The sequence below is a fragment of the Podarcis erhardii genome (assembly GCF_964252035.2).
Source record: "Podarcis erhardii genome assembly, chromosome: 9".
Classification (NCBI taxonomy): domain Eukaryota; kingdom Metazoa; phylum Chordata; class Lepidosauria; order Squamata; family Lacertidae; genus Podarcis; species Podarcis erhardii.
This window is the reverse complement of record NC_138512.1, coordinates 22363542-22390374: the sequence shown is the minus strand read 5'-3', so window position 1 is coordinate 22390374 and position 26833 is coordinate 22363542. Positions and strand designations below refer to the sequence as shown.

Here is a 26833-nt window from a genome sequence, read left to right as displayed (position 1 = left end):
GAAGTTTTTAATGTTTAATGCTGTATTGTGTTTTTAATATTCAGTTAGGAGCTGTCCAGAGTGTCTGGGGGAAACCCAGCCAGATGGGCTGGGTATAAATAATCAATTATTGTAATTAAATTATTCCAATATGTGTGCATATATGCAAAAACATGAGTGTACTGCCTTCACATCCACATGTCAAAGTGGTGGATTTTTTTCCCCTTTTAGTAATGGCTCACATTAAAAAAGCCACGTCTCCTTTTAATTCAGTGCGGAATTAACTTAACCTGATCTGCACGGTCGCAAGCAGCAGCAGGTAATAATAAGCCAGGACTGTGGTGTGAAATAATCTGCCCTGTATGACTTGTTAGCAAAAGCCACCCTGAAACTATAGAAGAGGAACAAACCGAAGTACTGGCGCAATCTGAAGAAGAGTGGTTGGGCTGTTGTGTTTCTGCTGCAAAGCCCTCTGGGAAGCCTGCTCAAACAGAAGTGAACCAAGGAGAGCCTTTACGTCAGTCTTCTACACATTCTGTCAAGAAAGCAGCGGGGCCCAGAAATCCCGAAAAAGATCCCAAGGAACTGGGCAAGCTACGAAGGATTGAGCAGGCCGGTATTAAGATCATGCCGGCTGTGCAACGCTATGGTAGCAGGTTAGCTCTCCCGCACTGTGGGACTTGGCGTGAGCATGCATTTGGTATTTGCCATGCTGTGTGGTTTTTCCTGGGTTTTGCTGCAACGTCACGAGAAAAATAACCTCATAAAATGCGCCTGTTGCTTCCTCGCCGGAATTCACTGCAAGATTTGAGAAAACAATAGCTGGGAATTGCAGGCCGGTGCGCTGCAGTATTATCTGTTATTCAACACATTCATTGCAACTGAGCGATTATGGTGCAGGAATTTTTGGCTGGAAAATAGTTGTGTGCTCTAATTACTGTGCCCTATTAACAGGCTCTAAATGTGCAATTTTCTTGGAGCGGTTGAGCTTCGCTTTCGTGAATGCAAAGCAAAAATGAGGTTAAGCAGTTGCATTAAAGGATGTCTAATTTAAAACAGGAATCGTAAAAATATTCAGCTCGTTACATTTTTCTGGTAGAGCATGGAGACTGTTCAACAATTTGCTGTAAGCAAACACGTGACAATAATGTCATCAGCAGCCATCCCTTCTCTTTCAGTTGTTCAGGCACATCTGATATGAGGGTAGCTTGTTTGTTTCGGCTTTTCTACCTGTGGGTATTGTGCAGGGTGGATCAGTTAGTTGGGCTACTCTGTCAGAATACAGACATGTTTGTGCATCCATGTGCAGCTTGACACATGGAGGAGTCTGGCTTGGGGTTTCTGGCACTGCTGTTCCTGATTGCTTGTTTGTTTATTTTGCATTTCAAAAAATCAGGCTTGTGTATCTGTTTCAAACTCTTGCTGATGGAATAAGAACAGCAAAAGGGTGTGAGAGAATGCCCATCAAAGGTGCAGTATTTTTTTAATATAATCTTTTCATTTGATTTTCAAAGAATAAAAGGAGAGAAAGAAAAATAAAATAAACATACCTCAAAATCCAGTACAAAATCCAAATATTGAGATTACTCTGAATCTCCTGACTTCCCCTCATCCCTTCCATGGGTCCTTTTGATTCTATTTTCAACTGCATTTCAATACTTCTCCAATTTTTTTCATCTTCCTAAGTGTACATTCTGTTACATTACAAGTGTATTTAAAATCCTGCTAATGTTTTGACCTGTTTACAGTGATTTTGTATATACTTTATAAACATTTCCCATTCTTTTTTTAAATTTATTGTCTCCTTGATTCCTGAGCTCCCCAGTTAGTTTTGCCATTTCGGCATAGTCCATCAACTTGATTTGTCATCCTTCTCCGGTCGGGGCCTGTCTCTTCCTTCCATCTCTGGGCTAGTAACATCCGAGTGGCTGTTGTAGCATACATAAACAGCTTCCTCTGGTCTTTCGGGATCTCAGTACCTATAATTCCTAATAGAAAAGCTTCTGGTTATTTTAAACACCCCCCCCATTTCATTATATATCATTTCCCATAATTTTTTTAGTTACATTGCAATTCCACCACATATGATAAAAGGTACCTTCTTGTTCATTACATTTCCACCATATATTGGTACTTGTTCTACACATTTTTTATAATTTTACCGGGGTTAAATACCACCGGCACATCATTTTCATATAGTTTTCTTTCAATGAAGTAAGTACATGCCGTAAATTTCACATCTATTTTCCATAGCCTCTCCCAATCTGTCATTTGTATCTTATGTCCCACATCTTTTGCCCATTGTATCATCACAGATTTGACCTGTTCATCTTTTGTATCCCATCCCAGGAGCAAATTATACATCTTTTTTTACAACAATTTAAAATTATCTTCTAAGATCTCTCTCTGAAATCTTGATAAACTTTCTTTTTATCCATTTTTTTAAAAAAAATCATTGAATTGATGATATTCTAGCCAATCTGTTACCAGTTCTCTCAAAGGGGCAGTATTAATATTGTGATGAATTGCAGGTCCAAGGGTTATGCATAAAATTGCATACAGTCAAACCTTGGGACTGCAGATGAGGGGAAGAGAGAGAGAGAGAGAGAGAGAGAGAGAGAGAGAGAGTGTACCCTCAGAACCACCATGCCAAGTAGTTTTGCCCAGCAAGCAAGGCAGAGAGCTTAAAACCTCTTTACGTCAAGTAACCTCAAGGAGACCCAATGTGAAAAGAGCCCCCCTCCACAACTGTGCCTGGTTTTGCAGGCTGGTTTCGAGAGCTGCCATTGCATCTCTACCAGTATCCGAAACTGTAAAAATCAAAGTTCAAGTTCCATTTGCTGAAAGTGTGCGGAGATTCGTGGGAGCTTCAGGCACACCTGGAAGTCACCGTGGGGAAGATGTGCAAGGCCCCATTTTGCAAGGGAATGCCTGAAGCTACTTTCCTGGTGCTTTTCCAACGATATCTTATGTATTTGGTTGTATGGCAGGCAATAACAGAACCCCTGTTAGTCCCACACTGGGACTAACGTGTGCAATAACCAAGACAACGGTGTTTGAACAACAGCATCTGTGAGGCTTAAATGAGAACCTTGGACATGACTCAAAATAGCAATGAAACACAATGCTGTCCGTCTCTCCCTTTCTGGAGAGTTTGCAGGCTTGCACTGGGTTTAATAGGTTTAGCACGTGTGCTTGGAGGAGGTTAACAGCTTTTTGGTCATTATGCACAGCTCCAGCCTTGCAACTTCCAGTTCCCCCTTCAAAGCTGCAGATACAGGTGGCATAGCTGTCAACTGTTCCTTATTTGGTGGGAAAGTCCCTTATCCCAGCGCTATGTCCCACTGCTGTCCCTTATTGATGATGTTCCTTAAATTTCCCGGGTTCAAAGGAAGCAGCTCCTCTCCCTCCCTGCCTGCCGGCCAGGGAGGAGAGAGGCTCCAACTGTGTTGCTTGGCTGCGTTGCTCACCCAATAAGGAGTCTAAAAATGACTGGGGGGTGGAGCTTGCATGATTTGGCCGATCAAATCGGCCCTGTTGCCTGGGGACTCGCCTTTGCTCAGCGCTTCCCAGTGGAGAGGTAACGGTGGTTTTCCTTGCTGCATCCCCTTTGCCGGGTTGCTGTGCTGTGGGAACCACCGCTTGAGGCTTCGTTTGGCTGCTGGCTGGGTTTTCTGCCTTTGGCTCGGAGGGGCTCAAAAGTTGAACATACCTGTGTTTGGAAAATCCCTTATTTTGGCTGCTGATCCCTTATTTTCGAGGCTGCTGGTCCCTTATTTTCAAATCTGTAAGTTGACAGCTATGACAGGTGGACAACTCAGTCCTTTAGCCAAGGGCAACAAAGGCTGGGGGAAGCGCTCTGGCATCATCTTATCCGCAGGACTCCTCATGCTCTCCTCTCAAGGACCTCTTGAGCTGTCTTAGGTAGAGCAAGATGTTCAGGGTCTGCAGCAGTATGTGATTGTTTCCTCCCCCATTGTCGTCCTGAAATACTGTATTTTCTTAGGTGCCAGGTGCAGAATTTGAAAGTGGTGGTGCTAGAAGGCAGGGAATGCCTGCCAAAGAGGAAAGCTGTGCTTTAGTGGCAGGCTAAACACCTGCGCTGTTGTGTGTCCTTTGCCCTACCTTTCTGAGCTCCATCTGGTTGTGAAAGACCCAAGATGAACTTAATTAGTTTTCTTCTTCTTTTTTAAATACACGTGGTTGCAGAGAGGAGGAAGGAAACTTAAAAAAAAAATAATAATGTTAAGAGCATTTAGAAATCTCATTTTTCTTTCCTGTTGGTGTTTTCCACTGATTTGTCTGATACAGTAAGCCAAACTATTCCATAGTGAGACCCTACAGGCATGCATATTCCTGGGGAGAAACTTCTCTGTGTCTTCTGAATCAGGACATACAGTTAAGCTCTCGCCCCGCTAACCATGAGTCGTAGTGGCAGTAAAAGGGACTAGGGAGGAATAAGATAGCTGTGAGCAACTCTCTGGGAGCCCGCACATGTACATGATGTTGCTAAGCCATAGTTTGGTTAAGCATGCCATGCAAACCAGATTATAGGAACGTGCAAAGCCAGCCTGGGAAGTCCATTGGGGAAGCCATAATACTTTAAACTAGTTTATAACTGCTTTATAAGCTTCTTACTTGTTAGCATAAAATGAGATTTCTTGACCCTTCATGTGACGATTTGCTACAAGGTAGGCAAAAACCAAGTGGCTGGTGCCAATTTGCCAAGTGGAAAAATTCCTAGCAGGCCCCTCAACGGCGACCAACCAAGGTCCATAGCAAAGTCAAAGAACGAAACCTTATAGGGTGGGAGGGTGGGAAAACAGGAACAGCTGGCAGGCGGCAAAGAGGGAGATCCCTGGCCTATATAGGGCAGGACACGCCCCCCCAAGCCAGCCAATTGGCCGGCCCTGGGGTGACACGGCCGCAAATCCCCCAGTCGCGCGGGGCTGGCCTCTACCCACCGCACGCATGGAGGGGCCGTGAAGCCTGCAACTCCTGAAGGCGGAAGTGGCTTTGTGCTATAAATTCTTGTAATGCAAATAGCTTCATTTTCCTTTGGGTTTTGCTTGGATTGGGACAATATTGCCTCTTGGGGCCTCTGGTAGACAACATTATTCTTGGTTGATGATACTGTTCACAGTTCTTCAGGAGCTGGGATAGCCATATTATAAAAGAGGCATTTTTTTATCAGAGAAGTTCCATAGCTTCAGGGGGGGGGGGGAGAAAGGGCACCAGTTATATTCTGTATCTTTTCTTTTAATGAACTTTTTTATTTTCCCACCTCAAGGTTAATAGATGAATATCAGAGACTACAGTCCTGTTCTCTGATGTTCGTCAATGGGACCATAAGCCAAAACCTTCAACAGAGAGGGCGGGTGGGGACTTCTGCTATTAATGTAAAGAAAAAGAAATTCATTTTAAGAACTTATAAGCGCTAGAAGGAAACGTAAGAATCCAGAGAGTGTCTTTCTGTTAAGTACATGGCCAGAAGCTGTACTGATAGTTTTTGATTAGAGGAAAAAAGAAGTGTTTGAAGTGTTTTTGAGAATAACAGTGCCTCTTTTAAATGGTGAAATGAGCAATTCTTGTTCTGTTCATGTTCGTTCCACAAATAATTAAAGCAGGAAATAAAGATCCGTTGTCACTAACTGTGCATGCATGGAATTCCGGTTTTTTGCAGCATGGAGTCTTAAATTATGAACGCTTCCTCTGAACTAACGGCACGTACAGCATATTTTGTTTGCCTTTTTTAAAGAAATATGGAGAGTCGTGTTGTCTTTTTTCATTTCACATCTGGATTTCCCATTTAACTTTGCTATGGATCAGTCAATTGCACATGTGCGAAATGGATGAGCTTACTCCAGACATCATCCTTCGCAAAGAGAACCCCTTTATGCTGAGCTATCAGCGAAAAGATTCTGGGTCCGAAGACGAACGAGATGACAGGATTCCTGACCTAGAGAAGGATGATTTTGCTATACGCAGAGCAAGACTAAATCAGCCCAAACTTACGTTGCCATTTAACCAGTATCTACTTGGATCTTATGCAAACAAAGATCGAGGTAAAGTGGAAGAAGGGAAGAAACAAAAGAAAAAGCAGGAATGTTCAAGGTGTGCTATTCTACTTGTTTCTGTATTATTTAATTTGGGATATATATATTTTTACCAGGCAATGGTGTTGGCACTTCAATGTAAGCTTCCCATTTTCCAGTGGGTTCACAGGGGAGGTGGGGGAATTCAAAACTCTCTGCAAAGTTTCTCTGGCTGCTCTCTTAAAAGTTGTAGGAAAGTGGAGGAGTGTCTGGGTCAGTTAAATTTGGACTTGGAACAGCAAGTGTAGAATATAAGTTGGTTGGTTTGACAGCCACTGTTCTCCTAGTCTCTTAGTTAAGGGTAGAATCTTCCACAAGACTTAAGAAAAGGATATAATACGGAGGAGACTCTGGGATTCCCTCCCAACATTCTACTGTTTTTTTAATCTAAAAAGTAGCATCAGAAACTGAAATCAGAAATGGGAGGGAGAATGGCTGTTCAACGCTCTTACTTCCTGCTGTTTTTTTCATTCAACATCACTTTCCTCCTGCTTGACCCCGCAATTCCTCCCACCCAGGTGGGAAAGGAACCATTTGTTTGTTTGTTTGTTTGTTTGTTTGCTTGCTTGCTTGCTTGCTTGCAACATATATATATATATGGTGAAAACAGATGAATTCCAGTTGCAGTTCTGTTAAAGTGGCAGTTGCAGGGATCTTGGAAGACAAAATTCATGACTCTTGACACATTATCTAGCTTGGCTCTAAGGGTTGTTTGTCTCTCCATGTTGTGTTACACCAAGTTGTCAGTTTCTTTTCTGCATAATGGCTTTGGACACATTTATTTCTGCTAATGAAGAAGCTGCAAAAACAGGTCTGGTTCAGTTTGGTCAACCCCTTATGGGGAATTCCTGCAAAGCCCTTTCTCTCGCTCTCGCTCTCTTTTTATAATAGCTATATTGAGCTCCAGGCATAATTGTGGGCTGGTTGTGGGTGATGCAACATACAAGTGGATGTTGAGCAAAATGTTTTTACTGCATAGCCAGACTGGTGTCCATTTTGCTCATTGCTGGTGTAGGTAATAATATGCATTATAGCAAAAGGCATGAGCAGTGACATTTTTAGGGAGCATAAGTGATTTACTCTTTATGCTTTGAGAAATATCTGTACACAGCATTTTTAACTGGGTATGGCTTTCTTGGAGAGTGCAGAAAGTCTTTTGTAAGAACTGTGAACTCCTGCTGCTTTTAGCCATATAAAAAGTGTTGCCTTTGTGGCGACAATATAAATGCCAACATTTACAGTCCCAGCGTCTAACTGGTGACTAATGTCTTGGAATGGCATCTGAAGAACGTGTCCAAATCCTTGGATGCCGAGCTTGGGAATGGTTAGCAGTGAAAGAAAATCCCCCAGATTTGCTATATTGGGAGACAAAACTTGAATTCATTGCGGCATAGGAAGTAGACGTCATCATAACTGTCAAAATGAGAGATTGTTAATAAATTAAATATTGTTTCAAAAATGCATCAATGGGGTTGCTTGTCTCTGCCCATAATCTGTCGTTTGTCTGTAGAGAGCAGGCCTGGCCAAAGAAGTGGCATTTAGCAAGACCTGAGCTTTCTGTCCCAATGTTGCCACCATTTTGCTTGAAGCACTCTAGAAGGACAGAGGAGGCATGTGAGCACTCTCCTTTTGCACCCCTGCCTCTTCCAGGTTAAGGAGGCCCACTGAAGGTGCCATGCCAAAAGGCTTCCAAAATCTTGCTGCTAGCACTGGTAGACAATAACTATGTAAAAACGGGGGTATTGTCTCTCAATGGCGCATACCAGCCACTAGCTGAAATTGCAGCAATAGATGATTGCTTCCTCCAACAGCGTTCTCTCCTCCGTTGCCCACTTTTACTCAATATTTTGATTTGGCAGGGCCAGCCCTTGCATGAGGCAGAGTGAGGCAGCTGCCTCAGGCAGCAAATTCTGAAGGGCGGGAAGTGACTAGAAAAGGGTCTGCTGTGCAGCCCCTAAATTTCCTTGCTGCCCTAAGGGTGAGGTAGAGGACTCTGTCCCATCACCAGTGCTGAAGTAAGATATATCTACCAATCTAGTCAGATTTTGTGCCCAGAATGGGGAATGCACCATCTCATCCTTTGCCTCAGGCAGCAAACTAGCTTGGGCCGTTCCTGCTATTGAGCTTGCTGCTTGTCACTGTCTGGTCCTTCAAAAGTATTCTTTGTCCTGCTGATTCTGGAATGTGCATTAAATTAGTGGACAGAAGATGGGTGTGACTTCAGCGAGGCCAGTGGTGATATGTGAAGACAAACCATTCCCGCAGTCACAGAAGGACGAGTCTAAGGAGAAAGACCCATCTAAATTTCCTGATGTTCAAAGAGATGACCTGGCTAAGCGAAAAACTCAGGCTAGCCCCTCCCAAGTAGATTTGCCATATTTTGTGAGAGCTACTATAACACAAGCAGATCAAGACACCTGGGACCGACTGAAAGTTTCAGGGAATTCCAGGTATGTTTCCATAGAAAGAGAGAGAAGGAGAGAGAGAATAAAGATTCATATTGCTCCTAAAACATTTTTAACTCAAATCATGGCACTCAGGAATACCAAAGGCCAGCAATTAAGACATATGCATAATATCTGCATGCAGCAAATTACCAGGGTACACAGTAAGGTCTGGTCAATAATAACTGATGTCTTTCTGCCAGTCATCTTTGTGTAGGAACGGGGAGAATCTGCCTAATTCACACTTCATGAAACAGCATGTGAACCGAAGCACATCCTTCCTTCAAAATTCACACTTCTCCTAATTTTGCCGTGCAGTTAGTTCTCCTAAGTAATGTGTACAAAAATGCATATGCTAGGGTAAAATGTGCATTTAAAAAATGCATATACTGGTGATAATAACGTAAAAAATGCAATTGATTAGGGGAAATTGCTTTACAAGAACGCGTATATTAACAGAAAGTTGCGTTGAATGCTGATGAATTTTCATGAGGAATTGCAGACAAATCTGGAGAACTGAACATAAGACAGGAAAAATGAGAAAGTGAGAGAAACCAGAATCAAGAGATTTCACCCACCCCTTATCTGTGTGTGTTGTCTTTGGTATTTCCTTGGGGTTAGTGGGGTGCTGAACCTTCCCAAGCCACCAAGGGGAGTGTTGTCTGTCCATCCCCAACACAGCTAAGAATAGCATCATGGGCCATCTTAGCGGCTCAGTGCACAAGTCTCCTGTTCACATCTGTGCAGGAACCAGGAATAACCCTTATCATAATCTTTAAGAGTCTAGGTTGAAATGAAACACTTTTCTTTCCCTTGGTGTTTGTCAAGTTTCCACTCGCAGGGCTTCCCTCTTTTCTTGGCACTCCCATGCAGGAAGCAGCTGTGGAAACAAGCCTTGCTAGCTCTGCTCGGGGTTACATGGGAATATGTCTGAATCCATCATGGCTAGACGATAGCTCTCTATCTGGTTTAGTGGAAGGGCTGTGGGCACAATCTAGCAAAAAGTTTACAAAGCAAGAAAAAACTGCCATCATAGCTATTTGCGAATGTACTGCTCAGATTTCCAAGAGACATTATGCCATCACTTGGAACCAAGCCACTTTTGTCCTTTGATAAGTTCATATAATTTTCTGGATACAGTTTGGCTTTGGTCCTGTTGTGCTGTTTACATTTTTAAATGTTGTTTTCACTCTTGGTCAGAATAATTTTTCTCCATGTTCCTTGGTTTGATAAAAAGGGGGGTGCCAGAGTCTCTTCTCACAACACCCCAATTTCTTGCATTGAGTGATTTTCCTCCTCCTCCTCCTCATTAAAAGTTTGGTTTCTTGGTTTTCCCTCAGTCTTGTAGCTGCCTTTTTATATGCCTTTTTATTTTATTTTTTGCTTACATCTTTGTCGTTAGCGACGAGGAGCTCACGAACACCCCAGGTTCCTTTCTGACCTCTGAAACGGCAGTGGAAGCTGTCGGTCAAAACCGTTTTGCAAGCCGCAAAGTGAGAATGTCCGAGAAGGCCAGCGGCCCCAAGCAGAGGTTTGTGCACTTTGGGCCAGTGACAGAAATTGACCTTCATGCTTGGGAGAAGCTTTCAATTGCTAGGGCTGCGCCTAAAGATGACATGGAAGAGGCAGCCAATAGGGAAAGAGCTGGGGCACTTGGTACCACAGCTGAAACCTCATCCTTGCTCTCTGTGAGCCATGTCAACTCTCTTGGTCATCCTGACGATGTCCACAGGCCACATGCTAATCCCAGGTATTTAGTTTGTATCTCTGTGAAAGGCACAATAGCCAGGATTGGGGCTGGGCAATACCTGGTTTGCAACATCACGCTACATCATCCGCTAAACATTGCAATATGCTGATATATCACGATATCTGAAATAAGGAGGGAGCTATGTAGAGCAATGGGTGTAGGGACGCGGGTGGCGCTGTGGGTTAAACCACAGAGCCTAGGACTTGCCGATCAGAAGGTTGGCGGTTCAAATCCCCACGCTGGGGTGAGCTCCTGTTGCTCGGTCCCAGCTCCTGCCTACCTAGCAGTTTGAAATCACATCAAAATGCAAGTAGATAAATAGGTACCGCTCCAGCGGGAAGGTAAACGGTGTTTCTGTGCGCTGCTCTGGTTTCACCAGAAGCGACTTAGTCATACTGGCCATATGACCCGGAAGCTGTACGCCGGCTCCCTTGGCCAATAAAGCGAGATGAGTGCCACAACCCCAGAGTCGGCCACGACTGGACCTAATGGTCAGGGGTCCCTTTACCTTTACCTTATGTTCATTAAGTTGTTTTTGGAAGTAAGGGCAGAACTATGTGTTAAGAAGCGAATACAGAGTTCCCCACTTTTGTTCACATCCACCTTACACATTCAAAGCACATTTCGAGCGCATGATATTCTCTGACAAATCCTAGGAACTGTAGTTTAGCACTCACAAAGCTACAGTTCCCAGCACCTTTAACCAACTGCATTCCCTGGGATTCCTTGGGGGGAGTCCGTGAGCTTTGAATGTATGGCTTGGATGCGACCTTTTGCCTGAGGATGCTAATTGCTGCAGGAGAATCTACAGGTAAAGGTGCTTCAATTCCTCCCGTACCTGCAGGTTTTTCCATATAAATGTGCCATGTGTGTTAAACTACCTTTCCTCCTCCCCCTCCCCCCCCCCCGATGAAGATACCTGACTGGAGAATAAATGCTTTGGAGGTGGGGTGTGTGTGGAGGCTAACAGACACAGGAGAGGACTGACTGGTGTAGGACAAGTTAAGAAGAGCCTGCCAGTTCCCCTCTGCTTTTCCTAACCCTGTATTAATCTTAAATGGCAGACATGTTTGGGTAGCAGGCATGGTCGTTCCCCATGTAGTTCTATTCTAAGTCTCTCAGAAGCCAGTTCTACTTATTTCCTAATACAGTGGAAATAATACTTATACAGTGGAATTATTCCACTAATACAGTGGAAATAGTTCTACTTATTTCCTAATACAGTGGTTTTCGAGCGTCTTGGAAGCCGAACGCTTCGGTTTCCGGATGCCGAAAACCCGGAAGTAACTGCTTCCGTTTTCAAATGCGCCTTGGAAGTCGAACGGCTTCCAGTGAGGTTTTTCCACTTTTCTCCATTGAAGTTGCACTGAAATCCGTTGGGACGGATTTTGTTCGAAAACCGAGGTTCTGCTGTAAATAAATATATCTTATTGTTAGGAAGAGTTGCCTGAAGTGGTTATTATTTACAGTGGTACCTCTGGTTATGTACTTAATTCGTTCCGGAGGTCTGTTCTTAACCTGAAATTGTTCTTAACCTGATGCACCACTTTAGCTAATGGGGCCTCCCGCTGCTACCGTGCCACCAGAGCACAATTTCTGTTCTCATCCTGAAGCAAAGTTCTTAACCCGAGGTAATATTTCTGGGTTAGCAAAGTCTGTAACCTGAAGCGTATGTAACCCGAGGTACCACTGTATATGGACTTCCAGGCTGCTCTGCCCCGTTAACTCAGGATGGGTTCCTCAGTGTATGCCTGATTGAGGGATCCTCTGCACTCATATGGCATGCTAGATCCCCACAAGTCATATGTGGGGAAACCCAGCCAGATGGGCAGGGAATATTATTATTATTATTATTATTATTATTATTATTATTATTATTATTATTTTCATGCACCCAGTCTGCACTGATCTCCCACCTCTGCTGTGGACCAAGCAATACATGTGTATGCAAGTGGTGTGGTCTAATGAAACCCCACTGTGCCCCTTCCCCATTTCTCGGATACTACTTCCTGATTCTAATGAAGCACTTAGTGTCGGCCTCTGCTGTGTGAATCTGCCCTAAGCTGCATTGTGCAGAGAAGAATGGCAAGCCAAGCCAAAGAGAATGTGACCATCTCTCCTGGAGTTGGCTGGTGCTAATGCATTCTCTTCAGTAGGGGGTCAGCCACAGGTTGACTTAGGCCCATTCCAGATATCTTATTTAGTTGTTCGTTCATGACGATTTGTGCACCTGGTGTTAGCAGGGCAAGTTATATGTGATCCCGCTTTCATTACTGCCAAATTTTTGGAGTAGATACAGTGGTACCTCGGGTTACATACACTTCAGGCTACATACGCTTCAGGTTACAGACTCCGCTAACCCAGAAATAGTACCTCAGGTTAAGAACTTTGCTTCAGGATGAGAACAGAAATCGTGCTCCAGCGGCGCGGCAGCAGCGGGAGGCCCCATTAGCTAAAGTGGTGCTTCAGGTTAAGAACAGTTTCAGGTTAAGAACGGACCTCTGGAACGAATTAAGTACTTAACCCGAGGTACCACTGTATAACCTTGCTTCCAGTCAGTGCATGCTCTGTACCATCCTGCTGAAATCTAGTACGTTTTCATACCCAAAATGTTGTGTTTTTTGGAGGGGAATATGGGTGGTGTTCCACTTTTGTTGCACTCTAGCAGAAGAGTGCCCCTCCACATGCCACAAAAATGTGGTGACACCGTGAAAGCATTGCAGGAAAACTTAATACCATGGAAAGATGTGTGCACGAGTCACGTTTTCCCCTCAGCTTTTGTCAAGGACAGATATTCAAACACCCCCAGAAAAAGATAGACATTGTGGATGTTCTCTGAATGCGCCGGACACTGTAGAAAATATTTTTTCTACTGTCCATTGTACAACCAGCTACGCAAACACATGCTATGTGCCCTTTTTCGGGTAATTTAACATCACGGCACAATGAAAACATCAGATTCTATCTGTCTGACATTAGCCCGGAGGTAACTGAGTTTTCGTCAACAGTATCTCTTAGAGTGGTGAATGGCACTATTTAGCAGGAAGAGAAATTCCAATGAAAATCCTCGTCATTATATATTTTGTATATATTTTAAAATTTTATATAGGTTTTATGATGGCCTATACTTGCAACGGGGACATGGTGGCGCTGTGGTCTAAACCACTGAGCCTCTTGGGCTTGCCGATCGGAAGGTTGGCGGTTCGAATCCCCGCGATGGGGTGAGCTCCCATTGCTCGGTCCCAGCTCCTGCCAACCTAGCAGTTCAAAAGCACGTCAAAGTGCAAGTAGATAAATAGGTACCGCTCCAGCGGGAAGGTAAATGGTGTTTCCGTGCACTGCTCTGGTTTTGCCAGAAGCGGCTTAGTCATGCTGGCCACATGACCCGGAAAAACTGTCTCTGGACAAACGTCGGCTCCCTCGGCCAGTAAAGCGAGATGAGCCCTGCAACCCCAGAGTTGTTCGCGACTGGACTTAACTGTCAAGGTCCTTTACCTTTTTTATACTTGCAATGCCTGATAAAGGTTTGGCAGAGTAAGTTAAGTGCAGACGATTCACTATAAATCCACCACTAATGCACTATTATTGTGTCAATGACATTGCACAGAACTCACCTGCCCCAAAAATACCAGTCTTGGAGGGGCCCTTACTGATCAAGGTTTCTCAAACTTTTGTTACACCATCTGAAGCGGTAGCCTTAGCTTTTGCTTTGTTTCTGGCAGCGCATTACAGAGTTTACTTCTTTATGGCATCTAGTTAGAGTTTTGTTTTCCCCTCCCTCTGGTATATTTTTATGTGTGCGTGTTAAAAGCGGATTGCACTTTTCTTTCGGTGGTGCATTTCTCTCCCCCACCCCCACCCCAATTTTCTGTGCAGCCAATAATTTTCACTTATTTGGCTTTCTTTTATCTAATCAGCCCATTGTCGTTGCAAGAATTCCTTGCTTGATACTCCTAGCAAGAAACTCAGATGTTCGCTTTTAAAGATAAGATGAATAAGTGAAGGTCTCTTCTCAGCGCTTCCATGTGGTTCTCATTACCTTTCTCCCTTTCTCTCTCCTAATCTCCGTCTTGTACTGTCAGTGAAGTTATGGATGCATGTAATTCATCTCTCTCGGATGCTTGTGCTGATTCTCAGAAGCAAACGCCAAGCAGTTTGAGCGAGTGGCACGAGAGCAGCGAGGAAGAGATGGATGGCAGCTTCCCAGATATTGAGAGGGATGATATGCTGGCTAGAAGATTTGGAACTTTTCAGAAATCTACTAGCCCCGTTCGCCCATCTTGTCCTCCCATTTCAGTAGTCAGTTATCGTCCCTTGAAGCAGCAAGGAAAAGAACGGAAGACTCTGCAGAAAGCAGAAAGGTCAGAAATGGGAAACCGGTTGTTATTAGCTACTTAATGCCTGTCTTGCATGAAATGCTAACTGTGCATTATATTATTCTGCTTCTTGACAAGAAAGAGAGAAAAAGGACACGTTCTAATTAATACCTGTCAACAGAAACCAGCTAGTTGCTTTCTTTTAACAGTAGAAGAAAATAGCATGATTAGTTTAAAAAGAGACGTGAGAGAAGAAAGGTTTACAATGCTGCAAGGTTTTGATTTTAGTCGTTTTGGGATATTACGGAAAGCTTCGTGGATATAATTATAAGCACAATATAATAAAGGGATAGGCTGCCTAACTGTTGTGAAATCTTCATTGGTGACATTTAAAAACCAATGTAAAACAAAACAAAACCCAGTTGTTGAAGACTGCCTGGAGGATTTCTGCAGTTTTTGTCCAGCTGTGTGACTATTGCTATTCTTATCATTATTGTTAGTGCTGGCTGCTACTTTTGTATGTAAGTTTTTATTTTATTTCAGGATTCTAGTTTCTGGATCTAGTTTTGGTTCTATGGGCAGTATTCAACCACTGTGTCCTGTAAACACCATGTTTTCTGCTTGCAGAACAGGACTCCCCTGCACCTCAATTTTTTTCTGGGGAGTTGGGAAAACTCCTAGAACAGATTAAGGTGGTACGTGAGGGAGGAGAAGGGGAGAATGTTTTGTTGCACATGGAGATATCCTTGTATAGGTGGAATGAGAGACTTATTGTGGTATATTGCATCCCTTTATAATTTTTATGTGAAAGGGTGTGTGTGTGTGTGTGTGTGTGTGTGTGAATGAATTATTTCCATAATCCAACATCAGGGTATTACCCGCATTTCTTTCCGTCACTTATTTTGGGTTTCCTGGAAGGAGTTCCTAGATAGGCTCTCATCCAGGCACACTGTCCAAGTGGAGATCAGCTTAGCTTTAGCCTTGTCACAGTCCCCTCAAAGGCTATTTCCCAGCAGAGTGTTATGTGCAATTATTGCGCAGGCAAGCTTTCCTCCTCGGTTATCTGTTGTCTCCTGAATAACAGTCCCCACGATTGCCTTAGCAGAAGTTCCCCGTTGACTTGTGCGACACGACATTGTTTGGGAACACCTTCCCCTGTATCCCTAAGCTCTGTTGCCACATGCGAAGATGGCTTTGAGAAGTCTAAAGACCAAGATGAGCACAGAACTAATGCAGCAGGAGGCAAAGCGGGATTCAGGAATTCGGGGAAAGATGACATGATGGTGAGAAGAGCCAGAGATTTTCCGAAGCAGACTGGACCAAGTGTTAGTCAGTTCCTCCCAGTTCCTTTCTCGAAACAGCAGAATGGTGGGGAAGCAACTAAGGATCTTGTAAAGACTGAACAGAAAGTCAAGAGGTCAGAAAACTATTCTGTAGCATTTTTTAAAAAATTCAGTCTCTAATTTTCACATGGGGAAAGGGCCTGCTTTTTCAGTTCTGCAGCTATATGTCTCCTTTTGATGCACTGAGTTTGTCAGTAGTCATTCACCTGGCTGCCTAGTAAGAATTTCTAAGTGACATTAGGCAGGGAAGGTTAACCAAAGTCGGCTCTTTTCCTTTAGACTGTGAATGACTTGGATAGGTATACAGAGATGAGGCCTTCCAAATGTCATTGGACTACAACTCCCATCATCCCCAATGCTGGCTAAGGATGATGGGAGTTGAAACAACAGCCCAAACCCCCTCAGTGGTTTCATGTAGATGTTAAATAGCATGGGGGACCCTGCAGGCCATTGGTTCCCCAGCACCAAATTCTGGGCGTGGTCATTTAAGGAGGACAGGGACTACTGCAGTATGGAAAGTTGACTCATTTAAACGTTCAGCTGTAAATTTCTTTAAATAAAACACATGCATGAATACAGAAACAGTGAGGGGACCAAACTCAGGCACTCATGAGCCAACTTTTCTGAGTTCAATTAAAGCTCAGAGAGAGGTGACATGAGGTATATCTCCTCTCATAGCGCTTTTTTAGATTCAGAAGTGTAGGCAGCCAGGGAGGCTGCAGAAAACTGGAGAATGTTTAATGGAAAACACACACACACACACACACACACACACCCCAAGCATCCATGACCACCTCATCCAGCAAAATTCTAAAGAAGTTATCAAGTGCCCTGAGAATGGGAAAAGGAAATGGAAACCTCTTTTGCAGGGGATAAAAACATTTTTGAGACGTTTTTGAGGGGGCCAGGTATTGGCACTACACCCAAGCCAAGTAAATTTGGTCAAAACTTCCAGATAATTGGGGGGGGGGGGCAAGGTGTGAGGAAAATGATTTCTGAGTGAGCCCTCTTTATAGACTCTGAAATACAAAACAAAATAAAAAAATTCCTTCCAGTAGCACCTTAAAGACCAACTAAGTTAGTTCTAGGTATGAGCTTTCGTGTGCATGCACACTTCTTCAGATACACTGAAACAGAAGTCACCAGACCCTTCTATATAGGGAGAAGGTGGGGAGGGGTATTACTCAGAAGGGTGGTGGGAATGGGTGATTGGCAGATAGCTGTGATGAGCCTGTGTCAAAAACTATGGCAGACCAACACGGCTACCTATATGTATCTGAAATACAAGTGTGTCGGGTAGCTTAGGCTGTTGCCTGTTGACAAATAAGCAGCGTGTAGCATTCCCCATTTTGACATTACAACAACCCCCCATGTTAAACGAAGAGCTTCTTGTTCAGACATGCTGTGCAGGCTGAGATTTCCTGAGCTTTAGCCCGGTTACTGGCACAGGGTCACCCAGTGACCTTTACGGCCGAACGAAATTTTGAACCCAAACTCAGGGTTCAAAACCCCTGGTCCCTCTTGCTTCCTTCTTTAGGTACTATAATAATAATAATAATAATAATTTATTATTTGTACCCCGCCCATCTGGCTGGGTTTCCCCAGCCACTCTGGGCGGCTTCCAACAGAGATAAAAAATACACTAAAATGTCACATATTAAAAACTTCCCTGAACAGGGCTGCCTTCAGATGTCTTCTGAATGTCAGGTAGTTGTCCATCGCCTTGACATCCGATGGGAGGGCATTCCACAGGGCGGGCGCCACCACCGAGAAGGCCCTCTGCCTGGTTCCCTGCAACTTGGCCTCTCGCAGTGAGGGAACCGCCAGAAGGCCCTCGGAGCTGGACCTCAGTGTCCGGGCAGAACGATGGGGGAGGAGACGCTCCTTCAGATATACTGGACCGAGGCCATTTAGGGCTTTAAAGGTCAGCACCAACACTTTGAATTGTGCTCGGAAACGTACTGGGAGCCAATGTAGGTCTTTCAAGACCGGTGTTATATGGTCTCGGCGGCCGCTCCCAGTCACCAGTCTAGCTGCCGCATTCTGTATTAGTTGTAGTTTCCGGGTCACCTTCAAAGGTAGCCCCACGTAGAGCGCATTGCAGTAGTCCAAGCGGGAGATAACCAGAGCATGTACCACTCTGGCGAGACAGTCCGCAGGCAGATAGGGTCTCAGCCTACGTACCAGATGGAGCTGGTAAACAGCTGCCCTGGATACAGATTTGACCTGTGCCTCCATGGACAGCTGTGAGTCCAAAATGACTCCCAGGCTGCGCACCTGGTCCTTCAGGGGCACAGTTACCGCATTCAGGACCAGGGAATCCTCCACACCTGCCCGCCTCCTGTCCCCCAAAAACAGTACTTCTGTCTTGTCAGGATTCAACCTCAATCTGTTAGCCGCCATCCATCCTCCAACCGCCTCCAGACACTCACACAGGACCTTTACCGCCTTCACTGGTTCTGATTTAAAAGAGAGGTAGAGCTGGGTATCATCTGCATACTGATGAACACCCAGCCCAAACCTCCTGATGATCGCTCCCAGCGGCTGCATGTAGATGTTGAAAAGCATGGGGGAGAGGACAGAACCCTGAGGCACCCCACAAGTGAGCGGCCAGGGGTCTGAACACTCATCCCCCACCACCACTTTCTGAACACGGCCCAGGAGGAAGGTACCACAGAACTGCATTGGCTGTTCTTCCTGTGGTGTTCTGAAGGGCCCAAAGTTCCTGCATGTCTGTGGTGTGGGAGAAGCTACAGGGGGAGGCACCCCCAGAGTCTGAGGAAGATGGGAGACCCACCTCCTCAGGCTGAGGCAGTGTGAAATGGGGTGCTGAGAGTGCCCCTCGTAAGTGAGGTGACCTGTGATTCATCCGAATCAGAGTCCTCCTTGGGGTGGCACATGAAGGGGACATGATATTGTGCCACATAGGTGCTGAGAGTTTCAGAAAGGTTTATTGGTTTCAGTGAAGCCAGAGGGCAGTTGATGGTGTTGGGTAGCTCTGCTGCAAAAAAAAAAAACAAACAAAAACAAAACCCAGTTCATTGCTGCCTTTGGGTGAAACCAGACATGCTGTCTCTCCCCCTCCCCCCCCCTGTCAGGATAGAGAGGCACAGAACTACTGTCACTGAAAATCGTATTTGCCTTTGCTATAGCCATGCATGGTTTGTGTCATAATCTCATCTGTTAGTTTCTATGTCAGAGTGCATGTTGGGTACATACAGCGTGTCTCGCTACAAGCTAAATCAGAAATTAACGTTTTTAGCATTACCATGACGGACTCGGCAGTCCCCGAAAAGCATCCAAAGCTTTGTGCAGAAAGCCCTCAAAAGCTTTTGGCGCAACCTGAGCACAAACTGGAAGATGGGGAAGACAGAGTCCCTGGTGTAAGGCAAGATGGCGCCTCTTCTCCTCATAAGGACTTGCTGGACTCCAAGCCTCTCCAGCCAGGAGATTCTTCGGAGATGCAACTTACTGAAAGAAACAGCCAAGGGGTTACGTCTCTGAAGGACGGACATGCACAAACGTGAGCTACCTTGTGGTCAAGAAATTGCACCCTAAAGCCGTCTGTAGTGTGTTGGTGTGCGCCTGCTGGAAACAAGCCTGTTTTGCTCTTGCGTTGAATATTTTAATTGCGGATTAACCATAATGTACTTGGGAAGTGTGCCTTTTTGAAACTAATAAAGTGCTTTCCAGTGGTGCATTTTTTGGTTTCTTTCCCAGAAATTCTAAGAAATCTCTACAAAATAGGCTAGTGCCAGTGTGGTGTAGTGGTCAAGAGCGAGACTCGTAATCTGGTGAACCGGGTTCACTTCCCCACTCCTCCACATGCAGCTGCTGGGTGACCTTGGGCCAGTCACACTTCTTTGAAGTCTCTCAGCCCCACTCACCTCACAGAGTGTTTGTTGTGGGGGAGGAAGGGAAGGGAAGGGAAAAGGAGATTGTTAGCCGCTTTGAGACTCCTTAAAGGGAGTGAAAGGCGGGATATCAAATCCAAACTCTTCTTCTTCTTCTATAGGAATGAAGGGGAAGGTGCTGGTTTGGGAGAACGGTAGATTCTTTGGAGAGCTTCCAATCCATGTATATGGCTATGATTTTTCTGGGTGTAAATATGACTGTGCCAAATGAAACTCAATCATTGCTAATGAGTTGCATAAACTTTCAGGATGGATGTAGAAACGTATTCACTTGCAAGATCCAATGGCATTATCTGGATCCCCCCCCCCTTGCGGAATGCATCTCAGGTCCAGCATACTATGCATATTGAAATGTCTTTTTAACGGATATTGATTATGCATGGTGCAACATGTAACTGCATGTGTGGCTCATCTCATAAAACGAAATATACTTCTTATATCTGCTTTTATGAGGAATCACTTCCCAGCCTTGGTTTCACAGTGTGGCTTCCTAACAGGGTGTTCCAAATTTGAAAAGCATTTTTTAAAAAATTGTTTGGTTTGGGTTTTTATAGTTGTTGTGTGAAGGATTAAAGCGTGATCTCACATGCGATGCTTTGAATATGCAGTGTTCGTACCACACTCTGGACTGATGGAGAAGACTGGCTTCAAATGAACATCTCCTTGCTTGATGTGGTTTTCCTCTTCTACCCGCCCCCCTCCTTTCCTCTCAATGCAATTTATATCTCCACCCCCCACAAAGCCTCTCTAATTTTATATTTGGTTTTATAGATTCGGCTCCAGAACTCCTGTGTCTGATGACGCAGAGTAAGTTGTTGTGTGCTCAGTGGGTTGCTTTAACAACTTAAACTGCATGCTTTCCGTATTTATTACTAATTTTAAATGCAGCTGATGCACCATTCTTACTCGCCATTGTTCCGATGCAGAGCTGTTCGAAATATGCGTGCTTTAACATATACACTGTGATGTGATGGTATGTGCTCTGAAGTCATGCCTTTTCAGAAAGCTATAAAGCATGTGGATGTTGCTGCAAGAAATGACTTATGCTAATCTGTGGCTTGATCCTTTTTTAAAAAAAGGAAATCTGTGGGGTCTGTAGAGCCCACTCGCCTGCGATGACTAAAGGAACTGGAATTATAAATAAGGGAGACTTGAATAAGCATAGGCTAGGTCTAGGAGTAGGGACGCAGGTGGTGCTATGGGTTAAACCACAGAGCCTAGGACTTGCTGATCAGAAGGTCGGCGGTTCGAATCCCCGCGACAGGGTGAGCTCCCATTGCTCGGTCCCAGCTGCTGCCCACCTAGCAGTTCGAAAGCACGTCAAAGTGCAAGTAGATAAATAGGTACCGCTCTGGCGGGAAGGTAAACGGCGTTTCCGTGCGCTGCTCTGGTTTGCCAGAAGCGGCTTAGTCATGCTGGCCACATGACCCTTGGCCAATAAAGTGAGATTAGCGTCGCAACCCCAGAATCGGTCACAACTGGACCTAATGGTCAGGAGTCCCTTTACCTTTAGGTCTAGGAGTAGATTACTAAGTAGTAAGTTGAGGGAATGAGTTTATTACATCAAGCTGAGATTCAAAAGTCAAAGCACAGTTAACTTACTTTGTAGGATCTCTGGCGTAAGTTTTGCATTTCTTTCCCCAACATGAATAATAAAATAAAATTGAAAATCAGCCTTCTGTACTGCGGCAGAAGGGGCTCAACTGTTTCCCTTCCTGCCACTTGGCCTCCACAGAACCTCATTTCCCGATCTGCTTTCCCCCCACTTATGAGAGAAAAGGGGTGATGTCCCCATATTGTGTGTCCCCAAACCAGAGAGAAAATCAACTTGAGGAAGTGAGCAATTTTGAGCTGGAAGGAAAAGATTACTGTAAATAGCCTTTCCCTGCCCAGTTCAGACTTGGAGCCCAATGGGTCTGTTTTGAGTTTGTTGTTTATATTTAGTAGTGGTTGCTTTTAAAGAAAGAAATCAGTCTTCCCTGTGGCATTTAGTTTGTTTTTGCACCCTAATATTCAGGCCCCGTCTTAAAACATGTTCTCATTGTCAAGGAATCCAGGCTTAAACGAGGAACCTCATAACATGTGTCTGGTACTTAGCCCTAGTGAGCTACTTAGGACAATGGGTGCTCCGACCTTAGAGCCCTTTACAGCAGAGATGAGAGACTTGACTCATCAACCCCTGTGTTTGGCAAGCAATATTAAGCCTGCATGGATTGATCGATACCATACCTGCCAACATTTATCTGATGAAAATAGGGGTGTCCTATTCTATTATTATTATTCCCTGCCCATCTGACTAGGTTGTCCCAGCCACTTTGGGCAGCTTCCCTCTGATACGCCACCTGAGACCCTACCTGTCCGCAGAATATCTCACCAGAGTGGTGCATGCTCTAGTTATCTCCCGCTTGGACTACTGCAATGCGCTCTACGTGGGGCTACCTTTGAAGGTGACCCGGAAACTGCAACTAATCCAGAATGCGACAGCTAGGCTGGGGCCTGGGAGTGGCCGCCGAGACCATATAACACCGACCATATAAGACCTACATTGGCTCCCAGTATGATTCCAAGCACAATTCAAAATGTTGGTGCTGACTTTTAAAGCCCTAAATGGCCATGGCCCAGTACAGTGGTATCTCTGGTTACAAACTTAATTCATTCCAGAGGTCCGTTCTTAACCTGAAACTGTTCTTAACCTGAGGCACCACTTTAGCTAATGGGACCTGCCGCACCGCCACCGCGCAATTTCTGTTCCCATCCTGGGGCAGAGTTCTTAACCTGAGGTACTGCTTCCGGGTTAGCAGAGTCTGTAACCCGAAGTGTTTGTAACCCGAGGTACGACTTCAGGTCAACAGAAATGTACTTCCTGCTGCTTTCATCCTCAAACACTTATTCTGGCTCCAGCTTCATGTCACCGACTATGACCTTAGAATGCCTAGTCTAGGGACAACTAACTCTGGATTTTTCTATGGATGTCCACAACTCTGGCCTGACTCTGACTTTCAGTTACCCTTTGGCATCCAACTTTCCGGCCCCCCTAAACATAACTTACCATGCCATATAATAAAGTTCACTAGTTTTCCATCCCGTCACTTAAAGATTTATCCCAGAAGGAAATTAATGTAGACCTTAGTTCGTTAAAAGAAAATCCTGCTACGCTTTAATAACATGACTGCTTGCGTATAATTTATGAAGTCTCAGGGATAATATCAAACCCCTTTTAAAAAAAGTTAAAAAATAAAAAATAGGCGTTTCATTGTTTTCCTGTAATATTACATCATTTTAAAGGGCGAGTACTTAGGAGCAAAGAAATGGAAAGCAAGAATAAAGATCTTGACTGTATTCCCACAAGAGATGATTACTTTCATGTACTGGGGAATCCGTTTTTAATAACAAAACAAAACAAAAAAGCAACCCGCCCTGAACCCTAGATTTTTGTTGCAAATGTGCATTAAAAGCCAATTCTAGGAGGAGGAATTTGGCTCTGTAGCATTCTGAGGTATCATTAGATAGTTCCATACAATTCACATACTTTCAAATAGAAAATGGGCTATACAGGCCTGCTGTATTAAGGATTCTAACAGAAACTGGTAGATGGCAGAAGACGTCTACACTTGACTCCTTCGTTGATATTACACCATTGTGGCATGGTAGTTAAGAATTCATTGTTGGAGATTCCTAATCTCTTCATGTATGGGCATGTTCATACAGAAACACAAAGGAGGCTGATTTGCTTATTTTAATTTATACAGTCAACTGCACTTCCATCCAAAGGCAACCAGAAATATGGTGCATATTCTTTAAATAGCTGAAAATTAACCAGCTCTGTATACTGTCTTGTCTCATGCGCTACGCTTGTGGTATTTTATCTCACCCAGTGTTTTTTAACAACCAGCCTCTAACTTCATTTTGCAAAGGAGACTGTGATGGGGCGTGATTGCTGCTCCTTGTGTAATGGTGTGTTAATAAGTGGAACTTTGGTGGGTTGTTGTTGTTTTTTAAAACCAGAATAACAATGGAATTCTGTGACCATTCACTCTGCATGTGCGCTCAGTAGGGATGGCTCTCACTACTTAACTCGCCTGTTGGCATTTAACCTGCAGTTATGTACATCTCAACTGTCTCTAATGTATCACTTCAGTTGTTTCAGGAAACCAGAAATCTTTGCTCCGAGTAACTCATGGTCCTTTCATAACTAAAGTTTAGATAAGCAGTTTTCAGACTTTCTAGTGTGAAGGGAACACTTTTCCATGTCTTCCAGGCAGCCCTTGTGTTTTGCAGTGGATTCTGGGACCTATCTGAAGGCACACACTCAGTTCATTTGGGGCACAGATATGGCCTATCAAGTCCCCACCAGTTGTGTTCAGTGATCACACTACTAACCTTTATGTTTGTGCTCACTGCTCGCTCCTTTCTCATCTGCTCTTTAGATGCATGTGCCAGGAAAAGTACAGAAGGTTTCGCTAAACCACAACACACCATGTTGTGCAAACTGTGGCTGATGTTAATGCTCTGTTTACACCGCCATGGTTTCAAGTTGGCTTCCCCCCCGCAAAGAAACCATGGTTGGTGTTAACCGCAGTTTGGACGACACGCTGTGGTTAAGCAAAAACAGAAGTGGAAGCTTCTCAACTGCTTGTGGCTGCATCAGGGGAGAAGACAGGAACGGAGAGCAGGCTTGCCTGGACTCACTTGCACTGTGACATCTGAACACAGCCACTGTATAACACCCCATGAACTGAGAGTGCAGCCTAAACCACATTCAGCCTTCCCCTCTGTGCATTGCAAAACAAGATCAGCAGAGGTGGGCGAGGGGAATTTTTCCATCATTACCAAAATTCTCACTGGGGAACCCTGCTGAGCTCTCTGGTGTTTGCCTGAATGCAGTTTTAAAAAACCACTGGTGCTGATTCACTCCAAAACCTTTCCAGTCGGTGCTATTAACGCCCGAAGAATGATTATTGTTGTATTTCCTAACGAAACAAGGGACAGTTGAGAAATTACGCAAGGACAGGGCTGTGCTCAATTCACATTAGATGCCAAGCAAAAGGGCAGCCTTGCGCAGACCTCCAGCTCTTCCTTTTGCAGCGGTGTTACTGGAACGGACCACAATCAGACAATTTGCATGTACGTTAGTATAGCCTTGTTTATACTAAAGTAAAAAAGCACATGGCTTCTGATGAAGTGGATGCACATGCAAAAATACCTCCAGCTTTGCCACTTCACAGCTTTCTGCAGAACGCGATGCATTTAAGTTTGCTCCAGCGCCCTCCTGTGGCAGAAACGCACCAAGTCTATCCACGACAAATAGCCTCCTTCCTCATCCTTTCCTTGCTTTTCTTTTCAGGAGCGTGAGCATGTTTGACATGAGGTGCGCAGACGAGGCTGCCATGATGCAACCTCATAGCCAAGCTCGCCATGAGAAGCTGCAGGCGATCCACCACCAGCTCAAAGAGGAAGAGGACCGGTGGCAAGATGTGAGTATGAGAACAGAAGACTCTTTTGCAGGGAGAAGGAAACCTGTGAGAAATTGGGATCGTTGCTTTGGATCTCACCTTTGCTACAAATTCACTTGTTGGCCTTCCGTAAGCCACACTTTCAGTTGCAGTTTAGAGGAGATGATGCTATTGACTTAGCTTACAGGTTTGTTGTAAAGATTATGTGAACCACTTTGAATACTTCACTGTGTTATACAAATGCAGCTACAGGAAGCTCATCCTTTCTTTTGCCTCAGGTCATCTGCTTTCCGGCTTTCTCATATGTATATTTAGTCTAAACTAGGGTTTCCCTAACTCGGGTCTTCAGCTATTTTTGGACTACAACTCCCATCCTCCCTAGCTAGCAGGACCAGGCTTCAAGGATGATGAGAATTGTAGTCCAAAAATTGTAGTCGTAGTCGCAAGCTTGGGAAACACTGAGGAAATGACTGTGCTATAACAGACCTTCGGTTGGGGTGCTACCTGTTTGTGAGTCTCGGCCTACTGGCGGAAGACAAGTAACCAAACCTACCTATCTGAAGGCAGCCTTGTACAGGGAAGTTTTTAATGTTTGATGTCTTACTGTGCTTTGGTTTGTTGGCAGTTGCCCAGAGTGGCTGGGGCAACCCAGTCGGATGGGTGGCATATAAATAAATAATTATTACTACTATTTTTTTATTATTATACCTCACAGAGTTGATTTTCAACATCATGCCTAATCATTACAGTTCTGTCCTCTGCCCATCTTCCTCCTGCAGGACTTAGCCAGGTGGAAAAGTCGCCGGAGAAGTGCTTCTCAGGACTTATTTAAAAAAGAAGCCGAGAGAAAGAAGATGGAGAGACTACTGACTGGCACTGAGGAGGCCAGTGAGCGGAGGAAAAGCATAAAGACCTACAGAGAAATTGTGGAAGAGAAGTAGGTTCATTTAATGAAAGCACAGTTTGAGGACTCTTGGAGTGCAACTATACGTGTAGGCCAACTCTGTGGGTGTCGAATAAGCGCTGGCCATGTTCGAAGCATGGGGGTCTGTTCTTTTGCAAAGAAGAACAGGGAGCAAAATCTAGCCTCCGTCTCACCTCACCAAGCTCCAATATTTTAAAGTAGTTTTCTAGTTCTGGTGCCAGAAGTGAGCTGGCTAGGAGAAAATTACTTAAAGCTGTGGAGCTCAGTGAAATAAGGTGGAGGTTGTGTGGGGTGTAGAATTACTGTGACCTCTGTGCGTAGGGTGAATAATAAAAGAATAAGCTGGATGCCTAGATTCAAAATGTGGGGCTAAACATACCTCTACAGCAAGAGAGAGCCTAGTAGAAGAGTTTAAGCTCACAAAGTCAAGCAATACAGTGAAGCGTTAGGAATGTAGGCTGCTTAACTGTTTGCCTATCCCGTTTAGTCCACTTGCAAAGCACTCCACTCTTTCTACCCCTCCTACAGTGAACAAACCACACTGTTAAGTAAGTTTAAAATACTTTACTTACAAAACGTTCCAAAGGACAGAGTGTTGCATTTATCGAAGCAGC

General features: G+C 44.5%; 1 protein-coding gene across 11 annotated transcripts in view; it reads left to right on the top strand.

Moving 5' to 3' along the window:
• The window catches only part of LIMCH1 (LIM and calponin homology domains 1), a 212836-nt gene that overhangs the window by 151475 nt on the left and 34528 nt on the right, over positions 1–26833 (top strand). For 4 of the 11 annotated variants that reach the window (XM_081875600.1, XM_081875594.1, XM_081875597.1 and 1 more), the window contains 10 exons: positions 354–635; positions 5809–6093; positions 8273–8524; positions 9921–10268; positions 14351–14629; positions 15669–16001; positions 19190–19450; positions 20613–20648; positions 25186–25315; positions 26074–26231. In XM_081875600.1, coding sequence (XP_081731726.1) covers positions 354–635; positions 5809–6093; positions 8273–8524; positions 9921–10268; positions 14351–14629; positions 15669–16001; positions 19190–19450; positions 20613–20648; positions 25186–25315; positions 26074–26231 — 2364 coding nt within the window. The remainder of the gene's footprint in view (positions 1–353; positions 636–5808; positions 6094–8272; positions 8525–9920; positions 10269–14350; positions 14630–15668; positions 16002–19189; positions 19451–20612; positions 20649–25185; positions 25316–26073; positions 26232–26833) is intronic. The other 7 variants (XM_081875598.1, XM_081875601.1, XM_081875599.1 and 4 more) reach the window with 7 other exon arrangements.